General features: G+C 33.8%; 3 protein-coding genes across 4 annotated transcripts; 2 read left to right on the top strand and 1 right to left on the bottom strand.

The window, feature by feature from the left end:
* The first annotated feature begins 3,288 nt into the window (after positions 1-3,288).
* Positions 3,289-8,408, top strand: LOC140819525 (probable serine/threonine-protein kinase PBL18). Its single transcript, XM_073179654.1, has 6 exons — positions 3,289-3,711; positions 4,902-5,350; positions 6,377-6,512; positions 6,628-6,764; positions 6,848-6,971; positions 7,962-8,408. The coding sequence occupies exons 1-6, from the start codon at positions 3,363-3,365 to the stop codon at positions 8,291-8,293; spliced, it is 1,527 nt and encodes a 508-aa protein (XP_073035755.1). The 5' UTR covers positions 3,289-3,362; the 3' UTR covers positions 8,294-8,408.
* Positions 8,409-9,816: 1,408 nt separating this feature from the next.
* On the top strand, positions 9,817-12,007 carry LOC140819527 (uncharacterized). The gene is made up of 5 exons (XM_073179655.1): positions 9,817-10,166; positions 10,277-10,326; positions 10,790-10,913; positions 11,037-11,135; positions 11,243-12,007. Exons 1-5 carry the CDS (start codon positions 9,995-9,997, stop codon positions 11,863-11,865), a joined length of 1,068 nt encoding a protein of 355 aa, XP_073035756.1. The 5' UTR covers positions 9,817-9,994; the 3' UTR covers positions 11,866-12,007.
* A 55-nt stretch (positions 12,008-12,062) lies between these two features.
* LOC140819528 (vacuolar protein sorting-associated protein 29-like) lies at positions 12,063-15,014 on the bottom strand. 2 transcript variants are annotated; one of them, XM_073179656.1, is made up of 4 exons: positions 14,880-15,014; positions 14,194-14,388; positions 12,894-13,031; positions 12,063-12,541 (listed from the first exon to the last, which is right to left on the bottom strand). In XM_073179656.1, exons 2-4 carry the CDS (start codon positions 14,323-14,325, stop codon positions 12,254-12,256), a joined length of 558 nt encoding a protein of 185 aa, XP_073035757.1. In that variant the 5' UTR covers positions 14,326-14,388; positions 14,880-15,014; the 3' UTR covers positions 12,063-12,253. The 2 variants fall into 2 exon arrangements, with proteins under 2 accessions (XP_073035757.1, XP_073035758.1); XM_073179657.1 differs by having other exon boundaries at positions 14,194-14,354; positions 14,880-14,949.
* Positions 15,015-16,616: the final 1,602 nt, after the last annotated feature.

Here is a 16,616-nt window from a genome sequence, read left to right as displayed (position 1 = left end):
ATCTGAATTTTATTTTAATTTATGATAAAACTAATCATTTAATTTAATCTATAGAATTCCTTAAATGTGATGGGTCACTTGATTTTCCACGAGACACTGCGGTCTTTCGATCTACTGATAAAAGTCAGACGTGGGCTGCATGTTTGTGCAAATACGACTGTATATAATGAACTTCGTATTTAACTCAAGTTACTATAGGTTTCTAAATTCTAATTTAACATAAATAGACCAACTAAACACTTTCCGTTGGTCAGACATGAAGCAAGAACATAGACTTTATATATTGGATCAATTTTATTTATATCGGCTTATATGTGATAATTATGCATTTTGTATCGTCGATTGAGTTAAGCCTAAAATAAAATGATTAATTTATGTTTACGGTTATTGAGTTTCAATATATCTAATAGATTGTTGGATTTTAATGTGTAGACACATAAGTATAATTTCTGTTTTTATGATGATTAAAACAAAAATATCAGAAGATAATGATGAACATTATTTATATATGAGTCATGGTCTCCAAATCGCTCTTAATCATGTTCCATATTCTTTACCCTTATTATAGAAAAATATAGTTCAAAAAATAAACCAAATGATTCGCTCAAAGAGAAGATCATGTAGTGTAAGAAAAAATGACACATATCAAAGGAAGAAAAAAATCGTGTAAGAAATGGCGACGGCCATTGCCTACAACTTTTGACAAAACATACATATGCAGCCTCAACTTCAGAAATTGAATGCGTACACGCTTCTTTTTTTGACTCTCGGCTCCTGATACACTCATCGATGGTATGAGAAACGCCTATAAATAACGGTGATTGAGGCCCCTAAGCCCACATCTCATAAGAAAATATACACCATCTACAGAGTATGTTGAGTGCTTAAAAGGCATCAACTCTCCATTATGCCAATAGTTTTTTAAGAGGAGAACACGTCCACACTAGAAAATATTATCGTGTTAGAAAATTGTGGCTTTCTATGTATTATAAATTGGATTCGAGAGAAAAATAAACACTGCCCGGATTAAATAATTTCAAGGATTTGATTAACGATTTTTACAAGTATTCTTCACCTAAGTTTGACTAAAAATGAAGAAGAATAGGTTAAATGAATATTTGACCTTATTTTACTAATATAAGCAATTAATTGTGAAAATTAAACAATAGAGACTCTGATTAATTTATGTTTTCTTCTTTTTTCAATTTAATACACTATGTGTCTTTTCATTTTACAAAAATTTGCATGTTCTATTTGATCGTCGTTGAACGAAAAATGCATTTAAAATGAAAATATATTTAATTAAATAAAAAAATCTAAAGTTTTTACAAAGTGATAAACGCTCGATTCTAGCTCAGAATTAAGGTCGGCGCTTGCTCAATTCTTTTATGTTTACAAGTAACCGAGTAAATAATTATATCTAGATTATCTGTGATTGATAATTACCTTGAGGAGAAGAAACAATCAAACTTGATCTATGATAAGTTTAATAATTTTATGTAATGGAAAAAAAAAATTGATTTAAATTTTATTGGATTTAGACGGAGAAATTATTTCAAAATTTCTAGAGAAAACACTTTAAATTTATCTTAAAATATTATAATATTAGCTTCTTCTTTTTTTTTTTTCAATTTTGAAAAATCTCAAACCGAAATCAAGAAACCAGAAATTAATATGATAGTATTTGCAAATGCTTAAAAAATGATTATATTACAAAGTTTACTTTTTTTAAGAAATTGAAACACTACCTTTTTTAATAACTTTTGCTTGGAACTCATTAATTAAATAAGCATTCTCGTTTACTGTTACATTCAAAGTATAAAAACTAAAGTTGCCATGAAAAAGTATATTTCCATGTTTTTTAAGATGAAAAATTTACTTTTTTGTTCCCGTAAATTACAAAATTTTCATTTTTGTCGTATTATCAATTAATTCGCTGCGTCTTAGTCCATAACTTGTGTTTTTCCCTCGATTTTAATCTTTTTCAACCAGGGTGAGTACTGATATGACATCAAACACACCAACAAAATCTTTTGCCACGTCTGTAATTTTCGACGTCACGTCATCATTTTCTGACGCCACGTACACAATCACTCCGATGAAAAAGGTCTACAATCGAAAATAATGAAAATTAATGGATTCAGATTGTAAATTAATCAATGACATGATTAAAAATATAAAATATACAACTGTTACATGACCAAAAATATAATTTTATTTTTTAAGATGTATTACGCATCCAAAATGTTCTTTTATACAATTTTCTTCAAAAATCTACTCAATTTTTTTAAAGATAAATACATTTGTATCCAAACACTTTTTTTTAAAAAAAAATTAACCTTTTTGTTCATTGCAATAGCATTAACACCACAATTTAGGTACTTTTTTTGTTAACTTGAGAAAGAGTTTGTACCATTTGATTTCGAACCCGAAATCTCATCACAAACATAAAATCTCGATATCAGATATGTTATAAACCAGATATTAATTAGGTACGTACATTTTTCTGGTCAAAGTTTTCGATTCTAAATTTGAATATTTACTTTATTCCTTAACCTTTTTGCCTTTTATTATTCAAAATTTAAACGATCTTTTCTGGAAAACTCTAACTGTGGTTAGGAGTGAAATACGTTGAAACCCTAACAAACATTGACCGAATTTATTCAACAATTTTTTCCCCAGTAAACGACTTATTCAAAATGAATATATTTATTACCAACTTTGACTGACATTATTGTCACTACCTTGATACTTCTTGAAAATTTACTTATATGTATTTTTCAAGGGCATTATTGTCTTATCGCTTCTCGGTCAATGGTCAAAATTTATACATTATCAAAATTTTCTTCATTCTTGCCACTTTTTTAGCCAATAAAGCAGAATTGTTTTAGCAAATAAAGATATTTTGGGCAATTAGATAGGGCAACATTACCCAAAAGCCCTTCAACTAAAAAAAAAGACAATTTATTTTAAATATATAATTAAAATAGGTTAATATAAATTTTAGAATCATCAAAGTTACTTAACATTATTAAATTCGTTATGGAAAATGACACTGATTTTTTTCTATATCGCTATAGATATTTACAACTTATATCAGCTAGATTTTTGCTGTTATATCGCGAGATTTTGTATTCAATGTATGCTGAGATTTTGACAAATTGAATTTTTGTATTGGATTTCATGTGTTGTGCAAATTGATGTACAAATATTGATGTATATGTAGCATCAGTCATTAATATTAGTCTTCCTTTTTAGCCTTTGTTTGATTATCCTCATGAGTCATGACGTATTTCTTTTTCACCCAACATTTTTCTTCTTCTTCTCCTCGCGAAAACGAGGATGGAGAAGAAGACAAAAAAATGGTGGAAACCACGTCGAAAGAAGTTGTTTTCTTGAATTTTTTCGGGTGTTTTTTGCATAGTTCTAGAAAGGTCTTCGTTCTTAGAATGGGAAATTGCATTCGAAGGAATAAGAAAGTGGTAAAGGAATACGATGATGGCACAATAAATTCTCTTGAAAATAAGGGTGATCCCAGTGTAGGCAGAAATCAAGAAAATGTGGGAATCGAGAATAATTCAACAAATCTTCATGATATTAATGTTGGCAATACCAATTCAAGTCAAAGGCAGAAGCAAATTTTTGTGGAATTAGATAATAATTTCGACGTGGGAAGTCATAAAAGATCGTCGAATCAACCTTCGTTTTCAGGTAATCTTTTCTTCCTCTATATTATCCTTATTTTTTTCATCTTAAATTTGATATTCCAATTTATAATCGACATTATGTGTCTGTATGCATGCATTTTTGCGTTAATATTGAGCCAATTATCGGTTCGCTTTCGGGTTTTGTTAAAGAGAATCATGCATCGTTCTCGTCTGAAATGTTATACAGTTATTAGGGTTTGCATAGGGGATTCAAAAGTACCACAATTCGTGATCCAAGATTCTCGATATATTTGTTTAAGGAGTGGGTCTACCATATCACGGATCATAATCTGTGAGACAGGTCAACCCTATCCATATTCACAATAAAAAGTAATATTCTTAGGGTGTGTTTGGTGGAGTGGATTAAATAAGGATAGATTAATAGTCAAATATTTATCGTTAAAATTTTAAGTTGTTTTAATAATCATTTTGACCCGGTTTAAGCTCCAATTTTATGGATAACTATTTGATTAATAAAATTGGATCTTAAACCGGGTCAAAATGATTATTAAAACATCTTAAAATTTTAACGATACATATTTGTCTATTAATCTATCCTTATTTAATCCACTCAACCAAACACACCCTTAGTATAAAAAGTAATACTTTTTCATGGGTGAACCAAATAAGAGATCCGTCTCACAAATACGACCCGTGAGACCGTCTCACACAAGTTTTTGCCTTGTTTAAGATATATATATATATATAAAGAAGTTTGAAGAATTATGATATATATATACACACACACACAAAAACTTTTGTAAAACAGTTTCATAGATCAATTATAGGCAAAAACTTGTGTGAGACGGTCTCACGGGTCGTATTTGTGAGACGGATCTCTTATTTGGATCACCCATGAAAAAGTATAATTTTTTATGCTAAGAGTATTACTTTTTATCGTGAATATGGGTAGAGTTGACCCGTCTCACGAATTATGACCCGTGAGACGGTCTCACATGAGACTCACTCTCAATTATATGAGACATATCTTCAATTTGAGTATCGCATGACAAAGTGCTACTGTTTATGCCAAAAATGCCATTTTTTATCGTAAATATGAATATTGTTGACTGTAATACAAATAAAGATATGTGATACCGTCTCACAAGAGACTTAATCATATATGTGTGTGTGTGTGTTTGTCATGTTAATTTCTTAAAAAACATAAAATAATTTTCTTAATTGAATTTTCAGTAAATATGGAGGATCAAACTCACCAAAAGAGTCATCCATTGCCCACTCCGAATCTTTCCCACCAGCCTCACAACAAGAACCCTAAAGCTAGTTGTTCACAATTGCCAACACCCGACACTATTCCAAGACTTGAGAAACCTAGTTCCTCCTTAGCAACCACGAATCCGGAGACATCGATGGAACATGGGAAATCTAGTAAATTACCAATGCCGAGATCAGAGAGTGAGATATTATCGTCACCATATCTAAAGGCATTTAAGTTTAATGAACTTAAGAAAGCCACCTCGAATTTTTGCAAGGATAATTTGCTCGGCGAAGGAGGTTTCGGCCGTGTTTACAAAGGGTGGTTGGATGAGGAAACTTTCGCCGCTGCAAGGCCTGGATCGGGCATGGAAGTCGCTATCAAGATGTCGATACCTCGAGGTTTCCAGGGTCATAAGGAGTGGTTGGTTAGTTTTGTTCCCATTCTTGGTAATTTTATTACATTAATTAATTTTCTTATCCTGAAAAATGACAAATACATCGTTTTAAATGATCTTTTGCATTTTACATTTACTATATATTTCGTGTAACCTTATTGAAAACGATGTAAGTATTTAATTAAAATGGTATATGGTGTAATATCAAATGTTACATTATAATTTTTTATGCCTACACACACTCCTAGGTATGGAGTATCGTTTACAAAAGGAAAAATTAGCGAAATCGTCATGTAATTTAAGAATTGCTTTGGTTTTTAGCCCCACAAATCATCAAAGTTTGGTATTTTTGCAATAAGTATTTTTTTCCCACTTTTAGTTCTTTTTTATATAGTACTGACAATGTGTCGATAATATTAACATGATCCTGGATATTGCTGACGAGTTTACGCCACGTTGGCACTTTGACGAAAAAGTACTAAAAAAGAATATATTTTTTTCAAGATTTATATAATCAAAAGCAAAAATATGCCAACTTGCAAGAATTTTTCCGATTTTTCCACTTACAAAACATATCGTACGTGGATAATAGGTTCCTTGTATCACAAATATATTTTAGGAAAAGTTCCTTTTTTATGTTCTATAAATTTGCGTTTTTGTGATTTTGATCATCTATGTTGTTAAATTTCAGTTTTAGGCTCCTAACTTTGTTTTCCTTAGTAATTTTAGTCTTTTTCTACGTGATGTTGATGTGACAATAATATAATGTTAACGTGTAAAGTAACACATCAACATTTCAATGAAAAAAGACTAAAATTCGAAGATACATGACTAGCTAAAATTAAATTTAATAACATAAAGGACTAAAATCACAAAGAAAAAAACATATAAGACGAAAAATGCAAACTTTCATATATTTGATGATGCAAAGTAAACTTGCATTGGCAGAATATCGATTTATTTAATTCTGATTGTGTAAATAATGACAGCAGTCCATATATAATCATCATTCATCCTTTCCCATTAATTTTCCCTCTTGTTTTTTTTTTTGGGCAGTCAGAAGTGAACTATTTGGGTCGGCTTAGGCATCCAAATCTTGTAAAACTCATTGGATATTCATTAGAAGACGAAGACCGAATCTTGGTTTATGAATTCATGCCCGGTGGCAGCTTGGAGAATCACTTATTCAAAAGTAAATAATTTAATCTTTATATTTATAATTCTTCTATAATAAAGATATTAGTTAACTATAATATAAAATTCCTGTCATAAACAAGAAATTAGCATCAACATTTCTTCTAATGCAGAAAATGCGCCACCTCTTTCCTGGGAAACAAGGATCAAGGTTGCTGCAGCTGCAGCTCGAGGGCTGTGTTTTCTTCACGACTCCGAGTCGCCCGTCATTTATCGTGATTTCAAAACATCAAACATTTTGTTAGATTCGGTATGTTGTATTTGAATAAGATTTTCTATTATCCTTATTTCTTGTTGTAATTTATGTTAGAAGTGATCATTTTGTCTGTGTAGGAATTTCATGCAAAGCTCTCAGACTTTGGGTTGGCAAAATCTGGTCCAACGGGATTTAATACTCATGTATCCACACAAGTGATGGGTACCGAAGGATATTGTGATCCAAAGTATAGAACCACAGGTATGTGTATAATCAAGCTTAAATTTAATTAAAATGACCTAAGCTCGATCTGAAACTTGAATAATCTCAAGCTCGAACTCAAATGTTAGGTTTTGAAATTAAAACCCGAGCTATGTAGTCGTGTAATTTGGCATATATTTTGTTAGAGTGTAATAATTGTCCTTACTTGTTAGAACAATCAAAACGTGATGTTTAATTGAGTTGTTGTACGATTTAAAAGTTTTGAGTTGCATCATAAGCATCAACTATAACTTTTGGTAAAACGGTCAATGCTCGATCCTACAATTGGTATTAGAGTCAAGGTCACGGGTTCGATTCTTATTGATTGCAAAAAGTGTAATTATTGGGAGGAAGATTGATGTGTACAATAATTGTCCCTGCTGGTTAGAGCAATCACAACGTGATGCTTGAACTGTTTAAAAGATTTAAGTTGCACCTGTTTCTAAACAGCACTGTTACGATCAACTATAGCTTTTGGTAAAAACAACAAATGCTCGGTCCTACGTATTTTTTTGATTCTTTTAAGTAGTAGCCAAAATTTGGTATTTATCCTATAAGTTGTGATTTTATTGGCTTTTCTTCTATTTTGATTAAGTGATGATGTGACACTGAATATACGAATAAATTTGATGTCACGTCAGTATTTCAATGAAATACGATTGACTTACAAGTCAAAAACCAAATATTGATTATTTAAAAGATCAAAACCTAGCTAAAATAGACCAACTTAAAAGACAGAATTTGATCATGTTCCATATGGAAATGACCTCCATGCCTTAAATTTTGAAATATACTTGCAACTTATTGATTGATATATATGTAGTAAAGGTAATAACATTGCACATTGGAAGCCTATCCATACTAGTTGATTCGAATTGGCTCGAAATGTGTGTAATATACACACAAGCTGATAGAAATATCCTGCAGGAACCTTATAACAGCATATCTAGTAGCTTGACAAACTGAGAAAAAGAGTTGTTTTCCTAACAGGTAAACTTACTGTCAAGTGTGACGTATACAGTTTCGGAGTTGTGTTGCTAGAGTTGCTCACAGGGCGTCATGCTATCGACGAAACAAAGTGTGACGAGGAGAAGAACCTGGTGCATTGGGTGAAGCTTCATGTACATGAAAATGGTAAAGTATTCCGGATTATGGACACGAAGTTAGAAGGCCAATATCCCAAGAGAGGAGCCTATGTTGCTGCAAATCTTGCATTGTGTTGTGTAAATGTGGAGCCAAAATATAGGCCACCTATGACCGAAATCTTGGAAATTCTTGAAAATCTTCCATCACATAAACACCACAATAATGGATCTCCTTAAATAATCGAGATACTTAAAATTGTAAAAATTTATGCCATACCGAAATTTTGAGACTCCGAAGAAACTAACAATCTAATTAACAGAACTCATCATCATTGTGTATATATATGTGTTTGAGGATGATTTCTGGGCATGGTATATGTATATATTTATATATATATATATATATATATATATATATAGATTTTTTTTTTTATTTTGAAAGACTCAATTTACTATAGAGTAGGGATAATTATTGTCTCAATATAGGTAAAAACATAGTCGGTTGTATTAGTTTTTGCTTGTGGTTGTGTCTTAAAAATTTTGAGTCTTGCCATCCTAATTTTTTTTCAACTTATGAACTATTATAATTATGATCTAAATAGTGCTTCTATCGATTTATTTTTAGATTTATTTCGGTGACAATTGTTGATAGAAGGAGTCGATTTACATTTTTGACTCACATGCATATATTATACGCGTGATATGTGTGTTTCGTAGAAAAATTAGAGAATAAATTAGTTTTTTTTTTAAATTATTAAAGTGAATTATTAATTTTGAAATTGAAATTGTTGGAAAGAAATATAAAGAAAATTGTGATATATATAGTTGGATGTTTAGAAAGTATTTTATGAATTATAAAAAAAAGTTTTACCATTGTCACGCCTCGGGCCAGACCCGTGCATATGTAACGTCACAAAGAACTTCTATAACAACTATTTTTTATCCGTACTCGGTTTACGAAAATTGTTAACCTAAGTTGCTATAAAAGTATATTTTAAGTTCTTACTTTTATTTTCATCTAATATGGGATAATGATATCACAATCAACGTGATTTGATGGGAATCGTGTAACAATTCCGCACATCCCAAAGTTGTTATATATACGGAATAGAACATGTCAATAAATTTAAAATATTATGAACCAACATAACAAAAAAATAAATTTCCAGCTATTTGAAAAGAATTAACTAAAGCTGCTTGATAAAATTTATTTATAAATAATAGAATAAATCTAATATGGCATGCCATTTTCAATTTGTATCTTGGTACCCAAAGTAAGAAGGGAAAAAAGGAACAATTAAAAAATACTTGAGCATTCTAAATTTTGAGTAAGCCTGAGACAATCTCATTAATCTTTATCTGTGAAACGTGTCCACCAAATTAGATATATGTCCCACAAAATACGACCCGTTAGACCGTATCACACAAGTTTTTGCCATAAATTTTTATAATTTTACTTTTTCAATGTTCTCTTTTTACCTTAAAGCTGACATCAACGGTTTTTTCATGCGTCCAAATCAACGACAGCCAGCATGAAAAAACCCTCGACGCCATACAAGCAATATTTTCTCCAACACCACATGAAATATGTTTTACTCATTATAGCATAATAAATTTAAATTTATCCAAAAATACATGGTTTACTCATAAATGGCCACTCTTATTCCAAGGCATAATTTTCTCTATTATCCACTTAATTAATTTCACACCCATAATTAATTTCTATTTCGTCAGGAGTTAAGCTGTCTGTCTCTCTTGTTCTATAAAAAATCACTTATCCAAATCCCAATATCCCAACAGAAATATACATTTAATGCACCGCAAATCTTTTCTGATTCATCCTGATCCATTTGCTGATCATCCAATCCTCGCTTTCTATATATTGGAAGGGTCAGAAGATAATTCCTTGCATTTCTTTTTAACAAAATTTTCTTGAATATGGACAAAGAATTGTGTTGTTTCTTTGTGTTGATTTTGGGTTTTGCACTTGGAAATGTGTGCAAAGGTGGTGAAGAAATAGGGGTTTATGAGTTGGAAAAAGGTGATTTTTCAGTGAAGATCACCAACTACGGTGCCACTGTTCTATCTGTTATCGTGCCTGATCGGAATGGTGAGTAAAATTTGTTCATATTTTACGTGGAAGAATGCTTTGTATGGTTTCGTTCAAAAATATTTCTTGGTTTGATATATAATTTGTGGGATTTATTATTTTTTTTTCAGGGAAACTTGACGATGTTGTTTTAGGATTTGATTCTGTTGATGGATACAAGGTTAGTGTATATATCATGTATTTCATGTGTAGACAGACCACCTAGGAATTGAAAAAACCTCGTCCAGCTCCAAAAAAAAAAAACCCTGAAATCTGACTTAAATATTCATAATATAAAAAGATCAAATGCGATATTTGATACCATCTGATACTCTCGAAAGATTCAATTAGTTTTAGAATATCTCCGATCGAACAACCCTGCGCTAGTTCTTGCACCAGATAGGAGATTTGGCTAGTGGCTACAGTTCTATGCCATAAACTAATTACAATGCTAAATAATGATGTTTTACATTTTTATTATTTAAGACAAGATAATATATTTGAAACTGGATTGATTATCTTCATAAATTTAGTAAAATATATAAATTAATTAATAAATTTGTAAAAAAAAAACTTTTTTATCTTCTGATTTTTCTTGGCTGTGATCTTTGTTCTTGATGATTATGAAATTTGGCTTTTGACAGAATGATTCAACTTACTTTGGGGCTCTTGTTGGCCGTGTGGCTAACCGGATCGGAGGTGCTCAATTCACTTTAGATGGCAAACTCTACCAATTGCCTGCTAATGATCATGGAAACACACTCCATGGTAAGATAATTTCAGATTCAAATACCAAAAAAGAATCAATAATCATTCATAAATTATGCCTCCCTTGAAAAGGGTATATAATATTTCACGATTCGGATGATATATATGTATGTGTGTGTATAGGTGGGACTAGAGGATTTAGCGACGTTGTGTGGACGGTGACCGAGCATGTGAAACATAGCCACGTTACTCTTACCTATGATAGTCACGATGATGAACAAGGTAGCAATGCATCAGTACTATCAGTTAAAATTTATTTTCTTTGCATTATAGTGAATATTCTCGTCTTAGTCGGGTAATCTTTTCTTATTTCCAATGTGACAACACAGGATTCCCCGGAGATCTCTCCGTGATGGTGACCTACATGCTCATAGGAAGAAACAAGCTGGGTATAAAGATGCAAGCCAAGCCCCTAAACAAAGCTACACCAGTCAATCTGGCCTCCCACACGTACTGGAATCTCGCGGGTCATGGCAGCGGCGACATACTTTCACACACCATCAAGCTCTATGCCTCCAGCATAACCCCCGTGGATGAAAAACTTATTCCCACAGGTAAAATCTCTCCTGTCAAAGACACCCCCTACGACTTTCTGGAACCCCGGACGATCGGTAGCAAGTTCAGTCAGCTGCCAGATGGGTATGACATCAACTACGTTCTGGACATTACCGGTGGAGGGAAGCATTTCACGAAGGCAGCCATGGTTTACGACGGAAAATCAGGGAGGAAAATGGAGCTGTGGACCGATAAGCCCGGAGTTCAGTTTTATACTAGCAACATGTTGCCGGAAACAGTCGGCAAGAATGGTGCGGTGTACAAGAAATATGCGGCGTTTTGCCTGGAGACTCAAGGGTTCCCTGATTCTGTGAATCATCCGAATTTCCCTTCGCAGACTGTTAATCCAGGGGAGAAGTACAGACATGTTATGGTGTATAGGTTTACTGCACATTAGATAGAAATTTTGAGTCATGGGACTCTGTTTTATGTTCATTTTATTTTTCTAGCTTGAGAATGGTATTGTTTATTTTGTTAGTATTTTGTATTGAAGACTCCTATTTTCTGTCAAAAGAATAAAGAGAGATTGAAGTATTGAGTACCAACTTCTTGCAAGTGTAATCAGTATACGTATAATGCCGCAAAACATCGAACTCGGGCAAGCGAATTCAACTCAACCATCATCATCAAATATCAACCGGCATCGTCCACAATTATATAACCACCATCAAATTATCAAAACCAACGCATTCAGGCTGCAGCTAACACAAACTGAGTTGATTTCAGTCATTGTTCAAAGATGAAGAGAGCTAAATCCATGTAAATAACTCGTCGGTTGAAACCGTCTAAGCTGCTGTCTTTTTGAAATCAATTTTGTCAACCTTCACCTCTCCATCGATAAGCTCATAAACGTACACGACAACACGTAGACCATCAATATCCATGAGAACAAAGCTCGGGTTCACATCATAAGTGATGCTGCTGAAGGCGCCAGTAGCAGATCCAGGATTTATAACCACTCCTGCCTCATGCTTGTAAGCTGTGAACTGGTGTGTGTGCCCGGTTACGAGGATGTCAACATCCAGTTGTCTTTGGAGCAAAGCCAATGAGTCCAGGTCCCCCCATGGAATAACCTTCAACAGAATTTGCATGAGAAATAAGCTTATTAATGCTAGGGGAAATCTTTCAACAGTAGACCCTGCTTTACAATGTTTCTGTTTTATGACTCCAATAAGAAAAAATCGGAATCAAGGATTTTGTACCCTCTTCTTTAAAAAAAAAAACCGATGTTGATATTCAATAGTTTTTAAATCGAGGATATCAAGAATATCGAATTTGACTCAGTTTTAGCCTTAACGTATGAAGCCGGTGAAAAGCAAAGAGATTAGCAGTACTCTTAGTATGAAAAGAGAAATCATCAATTTCTGTAGGTCTGTAATCTTTGAGCGAAGTGGAGAGAATAACATCAGAATAAAGGAACCACACCTGATGACCATGGCATACACCGAGCTTAAATTGGCCAATGGTCAAGGTTTTATTCTCAGGATAACGTGGCTCCTCATCATATTCTCCTTGAGTGATGTGCAAGTCCGGACAAACAGTTTTTAAGTAGTCATGAACCTCCTGCAAAAACAGTTATATAAGATGTATAATCATATACTGTGAAAGTTACCCAAGTTCAGTACAGATTACACATAAACAAGCGATAAGAAAAAACTGGTGAAATATGAAACTCTAAAAACAGACCAGCTTAATATCCTGAGTCTGCACGAGTTCTGATAATGCTCAACCGTGTCATATATACTACTAACTCGACTCTCTCTTTTCGTATGAAATGTTTTCCTTGCTTTTCTTTGGAGACAAAAAATGCTAACATATACAGTAGGTTTTCAAGTTTTATTAATCCTAGACTCCAAGACGTAAGAAAAGTTAATTGCATCAAATTATGAACAAGTCACATTTGCTTCCAACAAGTAACGTGTAATTCAACATAATTAACAGCCGATATAAATCTCTCATCAAAGGGAAAAGGGATGAAACTTATTCTCATGTAACCCATAATTGTTTTTCCTATGTTGTTGCACAAGGCGAAGTGCATTTTAAGCAAATGAAACTGCTAATTAAACCCAACCCCTCCCCCCACCCCAAAAAAAGACCAGCATATATATCTTAGTTACACTTGTGCTCAGATGACATTCTCAATCTTTCAGAGTATTAAGAGGTCAAGTGACTTGCAAATTCTACCATTCGTCTTATTTATGAGCCTTTCCATTTAATATTTTCCCATTCTCCATGTTCTCCTGAAAGCAGAGTACATTCTTTGAACAGTCCACCATTGGCAAAACAGTCATACCATCATTCCTTGCCCATTGAGAAAAAGTAAATTTCTAGGAACAAAAAAGCCAAACGTAGCAATTTAAAAGAATATTGACACAAATCTGAGAACTTCAACCACACCTTAATGTAATTTAAAATCACATAAAAATTGTTTATAAGCAATAACTTCTGGTTCACAAAATCACAATATACTAATATACAAATCTCGGTTATATACACAAAATGCTAACTATTTCCTCATAATAGAACAGGCTTTACTTTCAGTTCTACATTTTTATATGTCAATTCTAGCATTATAGATTCCATACAAAATTGTCAAGTTACTTTGAAAAGCCCTACCAAAGAACACTAGTTCAAACATTTACCTATAACAGTATAAAGACACATAAACTAAGCATATATCATAATGAATCAAGAAAACTAATCAATCCATAGCAGATATACTTACTTTGCTACATAAATTGCCCGTGCAAATTACATGTTGGATCTTTCCTGGAACAAGCATGGATTTGAACTTTGCAGGCAGATCAAGCGCCCTGTGTGGTATGTGCAAATCACCCAATGCTAGTACAAGGACCATCTCTAACTCCTTGAATTATCAAACTCTGCCTTATTCCTCCAAAAAATTTGCACAGCACAGAATCTGAGAAACGTCCAAAAACCAAAGCAGATGCTTGATACAAAGAAAAGAAGTTAACTTTCCACGTACTACAAACAACCCACATCTCCCTTTCGAAAGATGTCCCGTCCTGTCCCGATTCCCGTTTCCAAACACACATTTCTTAATGAATCACACGTCATTTCAATTGGCAAGTGCAATTCACATATGCACGTAAACAGAAGATCCAAACCGACCAAACATGCATAAATTACGAGTAGATTAACAGGATCGATCTTTGTAATTGATTCAAAGCATAACTCAGAATCTGAACTGCCCCAGAGAAAAATAAAACATAGCCACCAGAACAATATTATGCAAGACATCTGATGATCAGCATTCAAGAATAGCTCAGATAACCAAAAAAATAACCCAATTCTGAAATTCCCACATGAAGCACGAACAGTTTCCGAAAAATTCAAGAAAATCATGGATTTTCTAAGCTATTAAATTGCTTCTTGTAGACGCGATCTAACCTGAAATTATCTTTTTCGTATTACATGAGACTTGAACACGCGGAGATGCTCTTGAGCAGAGTGACGCGATCGAATGTATAAAATATATATAATAATAACAAAAAATTCCACTTTATATTAGCTAATGGGCTCGGCCCATTATCTCTGTTCTACCCGCATGGAAGGCGCGCAACGGTCATATTTTCTGCCAGTTGGAAAATCTTACAAAACAATCCCGATTTGCGATTCTCATCCTCATAATCATACTCGCGGGTTTCCAAATTTCTTCAAGCACAGAAATATGTTCTTCGGATTTTTTCCATCAATTCTTGAAACAAAAGACTCCATTCATTAATGTTTCGATCAATTCTTGAAAACAATGTAGATTATTTTGTGTTGCTTTTTCTGCGCATCAATGGAGACTAACTCGAAGAAGAAGAAGACTCACGGGCGTCGCAAGGTGGAGATGAAGAAAATAGAGAGCAAGAAAGAACTTGCAAGTGACATTCATGAAGCGCCGAAAGGGTATGTTGGGAAAGGCAGGGGAACTGGCCGCTCTATACGGCTAGGGGATCGCGAACCTCGTGCAATCGCCAGCCGACAAGATTTCCTAATTCGGGTATCCTTCGGCTGAATCTGTCATCCACAATTATGAAAGCGCGGGTACTTACTTTAACTACAATCTCTCAGAGGGAGACATCACAGACGTGAAGAATGGCTATTTCCAGGCCGTGGAGATATTGGAAGAGAAGAAGAGGATCGAATCCGCGGCTAAAGAAATAAATAGCCACCGGAGACGATGGAATGTTCTGGTGGGATGAAGAGATTGAGGGCATGGAACTGCAGGAATTGGAGGAGTACATCGAAACATTGGAAAAGCTATGGAGAGAATGACAGTCAAAGAGATGGAGGTGGCCAAAGATTCAGAGAAACAGTTGGCTTTGGATTTAGTCTCGGTCGGGTCTTCATTTCAGAATATGTTGCTTAATCTTGATGTTTTTCAAGACCAAATCGATTATTTAATGGTAATTATTGATTCTTTTTTGTTAACCAAACCTTTGAAGTTGATTACTTTAAATTTTAATGGGATTTTTCCCTTACATTTGTTGTAATGAATTTGCAGAAGACATCGGTGGAACACGATGCACGATAAGAGGAGATTGTTTTAGATGTTCGGCATTTTGATGATGATCTTTGGGGGTGGAAAACGAGGTATGTGTTTTGAATAAATTGTATTGATACCCCTAAGTCCATCTAGACGATCCAAGTCCATCTCAAAATTAGTCCTAGCCTTATAAGAGTCAGACTCCATTATTGGGCAGGAGCTCGGCTACCGAGCCCAACCATGTAGTTAGAATTCTGAAACCATAAGACTCAGCCTATGAATCCCCAATGGGGCAGATCTCCCCAACCTCGCCTACTGGAGGCCGGAGCCCACCCAGGGCCTGGGAATTCCGAGCCCTGACGTGGTTAGGGAATCTGAATACATACTCCTTAATAGATAAAGAGTCACGATAAATACGAGATTCTATCAAATCTAATCAAGATAAGGCTCTTATGCCACCATCAAGAGTCCCAGCCGCCATGGTCATATAATCCCGTCGGTGGAGGTCTCTTATCTCAGTTAGGATTCTATAAATACCAAGCATTGGTCATGTTTTTAACACAATCATATTCTCTTGCTCACTTAGCATTAGTATATCTCTCTTAAATTTGCTCTCCGGACTGGCTTAAGCATCGAAAGGGTCACATCGAAAA

Source organism: Primulina eburnea, chromosome 18, assembly GCF_022965805.1.
Source record: "Primulina eburnea isolate SZY01 chromosome 18, ASM2296580v1, whole genome shotgun sequence".
Classification (NCBI taxonomy): Eukaryota; Viridiplantae; Streptophyta; class Magnoliopsida; order Lamiales; family Gesneriaceae; genus Primulina; species Primulina eburnea.
This window is presented reverse-complemented; position numbering and strand designations above follow the sequence as displayed.

Excerpts from the sequence above, each read along its gene's own strand:
- LOC140819525 (XM_073179654.1), top strand. The coding sequence starts at position 3,363 with ATGGTGGAAACCACGTCGAAAGAAGTTGTTTTCTTGAATTTTTTCGGG. Across the intron at positions 6,513-6,627 it reads GGAGAATCACTTATTCAAAA|AAAATGCGCCACCTCTTTCC; the intron begins GTAAATAATTTA and ends CTTCTAATGCAG. Across the intron at positions 6,765-6,847 it reads CAAACATTTTGTTAGATTCG|GAATTTCATGCAAAGCTCTC; the intron begins GTATGTTGTATT and ends TTGTCTGTGTAG.
- LOC140819527 (XM_073179655.1), top strand. The coding sequence starts at position 9,995 with ATGGACAAAGAATTGTGTTGTTTCTTTGTGTTGATTTTGGGTTTTGCA. Across the intron at positions 10,167-10,276 it reads TATCGTGCCTGATCGGAATG|GGAAACTTGACGATGTTGTT; the intron begins GTGAGTAAAATT and ends TTTTTTTTTCAG. Across the intron at positions 10,914-11,036 it reads TCATGGAAACACACTCCATG|GTGGGACTAGAGGATTTAGC; the intron begins GTAAGATAATTT and ends GTGTGTGTATAG.
- LOC140819528 (XM_073179656.1), bottom strand. The coding sequence starts at position 14,325 with ATGGTCCTTGTACTAGCATTGGGTGATTTGCACATACCACACAGGGCG. Across the intron at positions 13,032-14,193 it reads CGGGCAATTTATGTAGCAAA|GAGGTTCATGACTACTTAAA; the intron begins GTAAGTATATCT and ends CTGTTTTTGCAG. Across the intron at positions 12,542-12,893 it reads GTGTATGCCATGGTCATCAG|GTTATTCCATGGGGGGACCT; the intron begins GTGTGGTTCCTT and ends ATTCTGTTGAAG.